A 12,243-nucleotide genomic window follows, 5' to 3' on the forward strand; every position below is an offset into this window, starting at 1 on the left:
AATATTGCGCAACGTGATATTGCAATAACGATATTGAGTCGATATAGATTGGACCCCTAGATAGTTCTACAGTTAAGCCTTGCTGTAGCAATCCCAATATACTAGAGCTGTTAGGGCAGTGTAAACATAACATTGGTAAACAGTTATGCAGAGAGTGTTTTTAATCTGCAAAACTGTGTGTGAGATCAGCGTAACATTGGCAAGAGATGTCATTTTCACTTGTTAAGTATGAGATAGACTATTGGTCCCCAGGACTAAGCCTTGAGGTACACCATATGTAATGAAGGACTGAGAGAAGATAAACACACAAGGAATGTATTCCTAGTCAAATAAAATAATCAGTCCAGTGCATTGCAGGAACACTAAAATGTATACAAACCACTTAACATAGATAAGCAGCAGTTTACACTGTTTAATTTATGAACATTTGGGATCACAATCTGTCAAATAAAAACAGCAGCATTGCTGAGCAATTCACGTTGTTGTTTTTTTTTTTCCCCTAAGCTGGCAGGCCATTATTGTTTGGGCTGTATTTGACTAGTTTAGTTATCTGTATTTCAAAAAGTAGGCATAAATCTGCATTAATTATGAAGAAAATGTTCCTATGGTCACCTGATGGGAATAAATATCACACTACACAAATGCAACAATTCAGATGAACAATGAAATATGGTAAATCAAAACTCTCGTAGGCTCTACATAGGCTAAATGTAAATGTAATTAAATGTTGGTTGGCCAACATAGACTAGAAGTCTCTGAACTCCTCAGAAAAGGGGAAATTTGAACATCTACAATTCCATGACAACCAAGAAAAATCCATCTACTGTGTGATACTGTCTGTTTGAAAGCTTTAGAAAAGCCGTAGTGGTGAGATTGTTTTGTCAACTGTAAATACTATTTAACTTGAACCTTTTATTTTGGTATTCATGAATAGGTTATTCAGTTGTGTAACAAAGGTCCTATGAAAACATTTCTTGAGTCAGTAAAAGATGATTGATTAGTCCTATATACTGTGTCACTGGTGTGGCGTGGGCACTTGCATCAAAGATGTTTGATTACACCCCAGAGTAGAATTTTTTAAAAGGCTCACTAATAAACAGTCCTTCCATTTATTTTCCATAGTTTTATCTATAACCTTTAACTTCAAGGAGATGCATTTAGCCTATCTAGCTTTGAGCAGCAAAAGTGTATTGTGTATTGTTGGAAAAAACACCTGTATTAACATTATACACCAACAGGCATCTATGTGATTATGTATACAGTGCAAATACAATACAATAGATTATTAAACCAATAACTTAATGTGGAGTTCCTACATGATCTTGAAAATTACTGGTCACAGAACCTTCTCAATGCATCTAGGTGAGAGGCGGGTTTAAGTCGGATATGATTGGCATGTTTTTTGTCCAACCAGCTCCCTGACATTGCAGGAACCGGAAACAGAAAAGTTGGCTGTTCCCTATGTTGTGTTGATTTCTAGAGAGAGGAGGGAAAGAAGACTTGACGTTTGGATTAACCTAAACTGCCTTTTCAGAGTTATTGTGCCCGTTTCACACCTTAATTCAAAAGCCAAAGGTAAACGATTCTAATTCTCAGATGAGTGTCCTGTAATATGAGCGATATCAAAAAGGACATGCGGATAGGAATACACCCCCCGTAAAGTTAGCCTCTCTTGAGTGCTTAGCTAGCTGCTCTGCTAGCTAGCTGCAGTGCTAACGTCAACAAAATCATGTTTCTCACAAACGTATGAATCAGTACTGCGACATATCATCAATAAATGTTTTGTTATGTGGTGTCTCCGTTGCTGCTTGGGGTCAGATAACGTCAACAGCAGCGTTTAGCTCCTGACAGCTGCTGAGTCATTAGCTAGCTAAGTTAACCGGCTAGCTAACTATTGTTGCAGCCAAGCTGAAGCTGTCAGCCGATACCTAGCTAGCTGAAGTTAACCTTCCGAGTTGTCGTTCGAAAGTGTCCCACATTTACGTTCATGACTGTTTTATTTGGACATACAAATCACAAATGGCAAACGCAGGTATTTGCTGTTATGCTCAATTAGGCGAATTATTTGTAATTTTGTTTGTTTTTAAGTTTTATTTTACAGTTTTTCTTTTTCATTGCTCGTTCTTCTTACTTCTTGGTCTTATTTTGTTTTAACAAGTTTACTCGTATGAAGCACATTGTGACTTTGTTCTGTAAAAGGTGCTATATTAAATAAACTTTGTACTACTAATAATATTAAATTGGAGCCAAGTGAAGAGTCGTTAGGTCATTTTTGTTTCATTTCGTCATTTTTTTTCAGTGTTTGCTCCATTATGAGATAAGTACTTCAGTTTCATTTTCTCTTACAGCAATTCGTGGCAACCTCTAAATTAGTCAATGGGAAAAATCTAACAATGTTTAGCTTTGAGGGAGATTTCAAGACAAGACCCAAGGTATCACTTGGAGGAGCAAGTAAAAAGGTAAGTGTCTTTTGACTTTTCGCAGCGTGAAATGATTTGGTAACAAATAGTCGCATTTCTCACATTCCTGTGCTTAGCAATAATCACAAAGTATGTTATTGTTTAAGTGTCAGTGTTTTCAGGTTCTCTTGTGTTGTTTTTCAGGAGGAGAAAGCCTCTCTGCTGCACCGCACTCAAGAAGAAAGAAGAAAAAGAGAGGTAGCTAACCAAGTTTGTGCAGTGCTTTGTTCACAAGCTAAAGCAGGTCTTAATGTTTTAATGTTTGTGTCTGTTATGTGTTTATTTGAAGGATCCATTGATGTTTCTACAATTAGAATTCAGTTTTACTTCCACTACATTGCACTACCAATTTAAGTGAAAATGCATGCAGTTCAAAAGAGTAAGGTCAAAGAAGATGTGTTCTAAGTTGTGTTCTTTTATTACTTAGGATGAAAGAAAACGACTGAAGAATGCCATTATCATTCAGTCCTACATACGTGGCTACCAGGACTTGAAACGACAGGTAAGTCTGAAAGAACTTTACAGACCTGTTTTTAAGATTTCATATATTACCTTCAGAATCAAATATTTAGTTCTGCATCAGAAATGTTAGCTATATTATTAACCTGTTGTTGTGGAGTAAAACAACAACTTCTGAAATAGAGTAAAACTAGGAACAAGATATAGTTAGTGTATCTGGCTTCAGAAATCTAAATTGGGCCTCTGTTTATTTATCTTACTGTTTTTCACTTAGTTATAATACACTTATTTTTGCTTATCTGTTGTGCTTGGTCATATTAGATACAACTTAGTTAGGAGGAGTAGATATGGTTAAAAGTACTGTTTTTCTTTTAATTGTGGAAGTGACTGTTTGGAAAAAAAAGATTGATCTTTTACAATTTCATCAGCAAAGCAAGTTAAGTTTTTAAGTTAGTTCATTTGTCAGAGCTCAGAAGCATGTTGCACCAGCTGTGTGTAAGTTCAAACTTAGCCTTTTAACGTAAATTACTACTAACTTGTAATTTATGCATTTCTAAAATAAAAGCAGTTGCACCACGGAGATAATTTACAACATAACTCTAAGTAACAACTAAATAGTTACACATATTAGGTAGATTCAAATCATAAAATGTCACAGAATTATACCGTTATGCTGTAATACAGCAGTTTTTTTTTGCCACACAGCATATTTTTTCTCATTAATGTATGTCATTTTGCAACACAGTAATCCAGTAAAGACCTAATTTATTGCTATGATATCTCAATATTGATTTAGCTTACTACAATTCGATTGGTCGACTTTTCAAACCCAAACGTAGAAGACAACTTTCTCGCGCCTGGTGCAACCAAGTGCTGATAGTTACCAGAAATACACACTCAATGCTCCTGACAAGACTGTGACCATAGCTTGTTAAGAGCAGATAAGTGACAAAATATCTGATGCCGATTACTGTCTTGGCTTGGTGAATAAAAATGGAAGCCAGACTTTGTCATGTTTTATAATAACAGAGAGACAATACTTTTATCTTCTTAGTCATATAACATTTGGCTATGCTATCTTTTAAGACATGGTACTATTTTCTTGCCTGTTGAGCCAGTGAAAATATTTACTCTGGCCTACTGGCCCAACTAGGCAAATTGATGAAATTCTAAAGGTTTAACCATTTGTTTACACACACTAAAACCTGTGGTAGGCAGTTTGGGCAAAAATTCCATTATAATCTTTCAGCATATTGTAATTCAAGTGGTCTAAGAGAGAAACTAGACTTCTGCACCCCCTCAAGGCTTTAGAAAATATTTGACTTTTCCCAATCACAGATAATTTCAGAGAGAGAGCATTCATTTTAGCTGTTCTGCAAATGCAGAACATGCACGTCCCTTCAGTGAAAGTTCTGCTAACCATGGCCAAATGCTCAGGGCTGCAGCTAATTAAAAGCTAAACTATAATAAGAGAGACTCTATTGTCATCCAACTATAACCAGTACATAGAGGAACAAAATTATGTAAAAATGTAGTCCAGTTTATGTCCAGGGAGCGGACATTTGCTTTGAAAACAGTCCGGAGAGCTGGTCTGCTGGGGTTAGCCTTTAGCCTAGCACAAATATCAGTTTAATTTTGTTGTTAATTTAGTTTCCTCTCACTAAGCCTTCGGTGTGTCCTTGTTTGGATGTTAGCACCCTGCTACGAGGATCAGAGGCTGAAGCCGTCGCACCGCCTACTGCTGCCATCCAAATAAGGGAGACGCCGAAGGCGGTGGGAAAGAAAACGTTAACGCAGCATTCAAGCTGCTAGTTTAGCCTTCTGCTAAGATAGCTCATGGCTGCGGCTAATTCAACAGCATGTTTCTGTAGCTAGTTAGAGCCTCAAATCACAGTATGTCATATCAGAGGGCTTTACAAAGAAAACATGACGGTGTTTCTCATAGAATTGCTGCTGTATAACGGCATCGGGATGAAATAGATGATTAGTTCCGGTGCATATGTCCATGCTCGTCTGATGGGAGTGGCTGGAGGAGGTCTCTCTGTACTTCACATTCTGGCGTTTTTTGAAAACTGCCTACTGTAGCTTTACCTTTTCTGTAAACTTGTAATGTTTGTGATATTATTCAAACAAGTCTGTGCACAAAAAGCATTTGCAACATGTGACCTTTGAACATTTCTTCCAGTATGCCATCCAAAGGGCCAGGTTTGACGAGTGTGTCAGCCAGACGCACGGAGGGGGAGCTCAGCATGTCTTGGACGGTCCTGGTCTCTGCCTCTTATCAAGACAACTCATATTTTTCTACAGACAGAGTGTGGATGCACATAAATTGGTGAGAATTTGATATGCCTTTGATGCTCTTCAATTACAAGCATATTGATTGTTTCCCAGATGCCATTATTGCCAGATGTCAAATGTAGATCTTACAAATTGTGTCTGTTTGTATGTTCAAGATATGGTTGTGCCAGAATCTGGTGAAACACAACGGTCAGTTTGTTAAGCTGTTGGTGGGCCCACAGAGACAGACATGTATGTTTCAGATCAAGAGGATCTTAGGCTTCTGCTGCAGGTACAGTACTTAAAAAATAAATAATGAATTCATATTTTTGGGTGCTGGATGCATAAATACCGAAGAAAGCTGCAGTTGTTGTTACTGTACCATCTCACGTGTCCCTGTTTATGTCTCCCTAGACTTCTACAGAACTGCAAGGATGACAGTTTAAATGTGACGGTTCCCATGCGGATGCTAGACATCTTTTCTTCAGAGAAAACCTATCTTCCTGTTATTCCAGATGCTAACTATGTAGCTTCGTTACTCGAGCAGATTTTGCACTATATGGTACAGACTGGTAAGTCAAATAAAATCAGAACTGACATTATTGTCTTGTCCATGATTTTTTGTAAAATGTGTTGTTGTTGAGTCTGCTGTCAGTTTTGTGGAGGATTCAAAAAGTCAGTATTGCAAACTTATTCCAGCGTGTACTGTAGCACTGACACAAATAAAACTTTTAAGGCCTAATTGTCAAACATCAAGGGTTGTAAAGAGATGGTGAATGTGTGTCAATATAAATTGGTCTAAAGTGTGTTGGATTATTTTTATCTGCACATGGGCAGTTCCTGCTCTGAGTGGCACCTGAGTCTTTACTCTGCTGTGCACAGGTCAAGTACATCTCATAGTGTTTACATTTTCCCAGAAGTATGACTCATTTCAAATACACTTTTGAAATTATTCATACTATTCAACACAAAGCATCTTGTTTCATTTTTGGCACTATGTCAACTGCATTCCAATGTCTTAAAGTGTAACTAACCATGCAAACTGGCTAACCCAACTTTTACATATAAAATGTAAATAATTTTGCAGGTTATCCTTGCTTCTCCTTTTACATTCTCATTATATATAAGACTTTATCTGATGCTGTTTTTAAGAGCAAGTTACATCTGGTGTATCACTGAGAAAAGCTGAAATGGCTGTTGACTTTCTTTAATTCTTACTTCCGCACTGCAAACAAGAACATTTACTGATTCTTATGTTTATGTAAAGTGTGTAATATATTAGTAGATGTTTTATAACTTCATCACATATCACATATAACATTAACATCATCTTTGAATCTTAATTTCACTCTGTACTTTCTCTTTAGGATACTACAGGTCGCTGTATATTCTTGTGAATCACAGGCTCCCCTCTAGTCTGGAGTACAGTGACTCTCCCTCTATCCCTATGGCAAGCACACTGTTGGAGCACATCCTCAAACCTCTGCACTTTAACTACTCCTCCTGCACAACCGGCGCAAGGTACATCACCAGACTGAAGTAACTGTTAGATCAGGGATACAGATAGTGCCAGCAGCTTTCTTTTTGGCAGTGTGCAAAATTCAACTGCAGAATGCTCATGCCAAGTTTAATTTCAATAGCCAAAATAAATTATGTATTTTTAAAGAAATATGACAAATTGGCGTATTAAGTAGTAGACTATTATCTAAGGTATTCATTAGGGTCACCCTTACTTAGTTCTCCGCTATAAACTAATTTTCCTTCTATTTAGCACTTGAGAGGTAATTTCAGAGGTTGCTGCTGCAGCAGTAGCTTTCACAAAAAAACATGAAGTTGCTAAAAAAAATAAAAAGCTGATAAAACGGAATCAAACATGAACAGAACTAGCAGCAAATACTTTGACAGATGGTACATCTTCTGCTTAAGTGTCCACGAGCAACAGACTTTTGGTTAGTTCCTGCACTGCTGACCTATGTGACTTTTCTCTGGAGGACTAAAGAAAATTCCCTCTTATGACAATTAATAGTGTCACATAATAGGATGATAAGAATGTATTAATACATTCAAATGTAGTGATGTTTGCAGACCTACCAAATTGCTGCTTTTTGAGTACAGAAAAAAGACAATGGCATGATAGCAGGAAAGGAAAGTCTTTGTCCCTTGTGAATTCTTTAAAAAAATCATCCATTAAACTGATCAGACAAACTCCAGCAGTTTTTTGTCCCCTCTAGTCAGTGGTGAAACAGTAATTGCTCTCGAGACCAATTTACAACAAGCCATAAAAGGCCCCCAGACTCGCTCGCTAGCCAGGGTGCAGAATATCAGGCTGTTTGCCCTCAGTTTCAGACATTCTTAATAACAAACGACAGGCAACTTCTTTTCTTCTTTGAAGAAAAGCAAGGCGGGAGTGAGAGAAACTTGTGTACACACTGACTCTTACAGCTAATTATCTGACTTGGCCCACCAGATGTGTGTGACTGGGCCACACAAAGCAGCTCTGTTTGGAGACACAATATTGGAGCACTCACGCTGCAGAAAGAGCAGGGTGATGTTAGAACACCCTACCATCTAGCTTATATCTATATGAACATACAGTATTTTGATGCCTTTTTTTAATTTAATTTTTACATGTCATGGTACCCTTAGCATGCAATTCGTTAACTTGTCTAATGTCTGTTTGTCGTCTTACAGGCAGTTTGTATTTGCAGCCTTTACTGAGGAGTTTATCTCTGCACCGTTCACCGAGCAGATCTTTCATTTCTTTATCCCGGCACTGTCGGACATCCGTCTCTCGTTTCCATTCGAGGCCTTCTTGAGCTCCCTCCGGGCCACCATCAGCTCCTCCTCAGCAGCACAGAGCCGGGCACCCTGGGTGTTTTACTTTGTCCTCTCTGCAGGGGAGAACTGCTTAGGTGGGTGGCATAGTATAGAGGTGTGCACAAAGGCCAATGTTTGTACCGCACACTCCGTATATATGACTCACTTAAAGTATAAACTTTGATTTATAGAGATGAAGATATGATGGTGTAAACATTAATAGTGATGGGTGTGTGTTGGCAGGCTCATTGTCAGAGGAGGGTCTCCTGCTGTACCTCCGGGCTCTGCAGACACTACTGCCACTACTGCCTGTGTCAGAGAGCAGCAGCAGGCCTCAAGTTACCAGTGACTCAGAGGATGACGATGAGACTGGCATCCATCCAACACCCAAGCAGGTATGATACATACACATGGACATATACCTACACACAAAATGGTAATGGTTTACCAAGATCAGGGGAAGAGCACTGGTAACCGTTACAATCAATTCATGTAAATGGAATTTTTTTTAATTAATTGACCAAATCCCCATGATAAACTAAACTGTGATTTTTACTTAATTTCTTTACTTTGTCACAAATACTTATTTATGTGCTGGTGCAGCGTGGCAATTTATCTTGTTTTTCCAGTCGTCTAACCCACATGTTTCCTTTTCTATCAGGATGACAGCAGAATCTCTGTGCAGCTGATCACAGAAGAGTGTGTCCACAAGCTGGACACTAAGCATCAGACTAACGCCCTGTTGAACCTGGTGTGGAGGGATTCTGCCAGCGAGGAGGTTTTCACCATGATGGCATCCATCTGTCACACGCTCATGGTTCAGCATCGCCTCATGGTGCCAAAAGTCAGGTAAAAATACACACATCTGATGGGTTTATTTTTTAGGAAGAACCTGAAAGGCCTTACAGAACAACACAGGATCTTTTTAGTATGTCATTATTGCTTTATCATGCAAATGACAAGACAACTTTATAATGTATCTTCATCAAAAAAGGCAGAGATTGAAAGGCATCCTTCCTTAATTTCAATAAAACACTTTTGCTATTTTAAATATAGTAACTGTAACCAAGGTGCACCTCATCGCAGGGCTCCAGTGGCCCCCAACTGAAAATTTTAGGGGCACACACCGTAAATCAACATGCTAACCAAATATTCCCATTTCTACTAATTTCCACTGTATTACTAATAAATACTTTGATAATAGATGCAGAAATTACAATGTGCTGTTTCAAATTCAGTGTCACTTTTGAAGATGCAACATATAAGGTAAACTGACAGCCCCATCGCTGTCATGACAGTAAAAAAATATATATATTTTGTTTATTATTGTATTTTGTATATTAGTTTTATTTTCATCATGACCATTTTTAATTGCTCTTTAATCTTTCATGTAAAGCACTTTGAATTGCCTTGTTGCTGAAAGGTGCTGTAGAAATAAAGTTGCCTTACAGCCTCAGCCAGTCAGTCGGTCACCAGGGCATAGAAACCACTGTTGTGCCTGGCTGCTCGTCTCCGAGGAAGTGTAACATCAACAGCACCGCGACCGCTTTCAGCTCGCCATTAATATCATATTGCAGCAAACGCTGTCTGCGTAAAGTTATGAAAAACCGTAACCACACTTGAAACCGCTTTATCGGCATTTCCGCGACTCACTGTGACTTCAACAAAACTGCAGAGCCGACATAGTTTGCATCGTGTGCAGCTCTGCGAGTGTATGTTTGTATCAGAGCTCTGCTCTGTCAATTTTCAGAGAGGACAGAAAAGCTTGCGCTTACGCTCTCAGGTACCAAAATTTCAACGTTTAACGTGTAAAAAAAAGGGGGCAAATTTACCGGTCGCACATGTGCGACTGGATGTAAAATTCAGTTGCACACTCTCAAATTTTGGTAGCAGTCTGGAGGCCTGCATCGTAAAGCAGGTGTTTCTGAATCAAAACATAACATGAAAACAAATGTAAAGCCTTTTTCATTTTTATTTCATATCATAACATTTTACACGTCTTGTCGAGATCAGCCTTGCGTTCAGAGAGCTTGTTTACACACTTACCTGATTGAGAGGAAAACTGTGTCTTTATGTGTTTCCGCGCTGTAAGCAGTAATGTAAATAACGGTGAAGTGAGGCAGGCAGTTATCAGTGGTCTGCACCCACTGGCATTTACAACCGGCAAAGGAAGCAGGGATGTCAGGGAAGCTGTCACTTCTGGATGAGGGCAATTACCCCTTCTCAGGTTGATTACATTAGGGCCAGGATGTCAGAGGGTGTGTGTGTGTGTGTGTGTGTGTGTGTGTGTGTGTGTGTGTGTGTGTGTGTGTGTGTGGGGGGGGGGGGGTGCATTTACTGACAGGGGGTGATCCAGACTGAGCCTCATGGATGGTCAACCTGCTCTAGTTAATTGTTAGTGAACCAGTGCTGCCAGTTGATGTAAATGTGTGGGTGGGGATGTAGATGTATTAAGATTCATGTCACGTTTACAACACTATCTCTTACTTCTTTTTAAGCCCTAACATACCCAAAACTAAAAGAATAAATATAAATTAGCTTCCTCAGTAATAAATAACTGGACATGTGATGCTAAAGTCCAATGGTCAACTAGTTATTTTGAAGCATTGCTTACAAATGGTTAAACAGAATTTAGAGGAATTTCAGTGTATAATATCGCCCATTCCCCTTAATTTTTTACGGCTTCCTCCTTCTCTTCGCTTTTACCATAAATCCTGCCCTTCGTCTTCCATCATTATTGGATATCTGTACAAAATAATTAGCTCGCTGAGAAAGATTAATCACTGCAGGAGTGGATGGGATAGCTTTACAAGAGTCTAAGGGGAGCAAATTGCATCCCTGCCTTGATTTACTGCTCTTACAGCAAAAAAAAGAGAGGCTGGTCAGTCGTCCAGCCAGCCCGGCACACTGCCTTTTTAATAAATATGTAAAATATCTCATGAAATGATTTTCTTTTTAAAAGGACAACTTAAAAGCTGTACAATGATCGGGACCAAAATTGATTTTTGATTGCTTTGCTAATTGTACTTAGCCCAGGTTTGTTCAAGTGGGTATGGTCTAATTTCATCTTAATTGTTTAGCGTTGGACATTTGGTGTAATTTCACTTTGATAGTTTGGTTTCACCCAGTGTAGCACTCCGTTGCTAACGGGGCTCGTTCTGATGAAAGTGAGCTTTGGTTCTTCATTTACTTTTGAATGGTTGCTGTGATTTTTGTGTTGTCGTGAGATAATGATGTTTATCATGTTAATACAGAAATCTGCAAAACAAATTTGTATTTAGGTGGAAACTCACTCGTTTAGTCTTTATGGTATCAAATCTGACTCCAGCGTGGCTGGGTTTTTTTTCTGCTGTTTTTCTTCTTCTGCTGAACAGATTCTTTCATTACTGCAAAATGAAATGATCTGGGCATGATTCATCAAGCTGCTTATCACACACACACACACACACACACACACACACACACACACACACACACATGCAACCCCTTTTGATGTCTTGACTTTGTTTATTAGTGGTTCATTCCATGATTGAAATGGGGGTTTGGGTTCTCTCAGGCCGTAAATCAGCATGTCAGCTGGCATTTAGTGCTTTGTTTCCCATTTCAATCAAACACCCGCATCACTTGTTATGAGCCCACAGCACTACTCCATGCTTCTCTCCTGAGCCTTGTAGTACTGACAGATGGTGTGTGCTGGGCACAAACCATTTTTCAATCTGTATTGTGGGTTGTCTGACACTTTGCTCCTAATGCTCATTTCCATTTTGGGAGTTTTGATAGATTGAATGGTGGAATGGGATTTTGAACATTGACATTGAGATGAGAATATTCAGCAAATATAGGAGTCACTTTTTCTCTCGTTGTACTTTCTTCTCTCTTTTTGTCGCTTAGCTCTTTTTGTCGACTGACCTTTACTCCTCTCCTCTACTGAGAATACACCATGCTGTCCTATTAAATGCAAGCATCCTTATAGGTGTCAGCACTGTCACTCTTAAACAAGGGCCTATTATATGCAAGGGCATTTTATTTTGCCTTTTAGCTTACTTACCACATTATTGTCACCTGTACTTACCCTCTGTGTGAAAAGCCATGCAATTTAGGAGTACACACAAACACACACATACACTTGAACAAAGAGCAGCTTCACACCTTGGTGCCACAGGCCGTTCAGTGCAGAGCAACTATAGCGAGGTATGTGGGCCCTCCTCAGTGTTATCATGTAATTCACTGT

At 38.9% G+C, this 12,243-nt stretch overlaps 1 protein-coding gene across 1 annotated transcript in view; it reads left to right on the top strand.

The window, feature by feature from the left end:
• Positions 1-1,423: 1,423 nt before the first annotated feature.
• Positions 1,424-12,243, top strand: part of ube3c (ubiquitin protein ligase E3C) — a 31,828-nt gene continuing 21,008 nt past the window's right edge. The window contains exons 1-11 of the mRNA XM_028569435.1: positions 1,424-1,575; positions 2,349-2,459; positions 2,604-2,657; positions 2,887-2,961; positions 5,104-5,250; positions 5,372-5,487; positions 5,610-5,767; positions 6,563-6,716; positions 7,887-8,107; positions 8,256-8,407; positions 8,674-8,861. Of these exons, the coding sequence (XP_028425236.1) occupies positions 2,394-2,459; positions 2,604-2,657; positions 2,887-2,961; positions 5,104-5,250; positions 5,372-5,487; positions 5,610-5,767; positions 6,563-6,716; positions 7,887-8,107; positions 8,256-8,407; positions 8,674-8,861 (1,331 nt within the window). The 5' untranslated portion in view covers positions 1,424-1,575; positions 2,349-2,393. The remainder of the gene's footprint in view (positions 1,576-2,348; positions 2,460-2,603; positions 2,658-2,886; positions 2,962-5,103; positions 5,251-5,371; positions 5,488-5,609; positions 5,768-6,562; positions 6,717-7,886; positions 8,108-8,255; positions 8,408-8,673; positions 8,862-12,243) is intronic.

The sequence above is a fragment of the Perca flavescens genome, chromosome 22, assembly GCF_004354835.1.
Source record: "Perca flavescens isolate YP-PL-M2 chromosome 22, PFLA_1.0, whole genome shotgun sequence".
Classification (NCBI taxonomy): domain Eukaryota; kingdom Metazoa; phylum Chordata; class Actinopteri; order Perciformes; family Percidae; genus Perca; species Perca flavescens.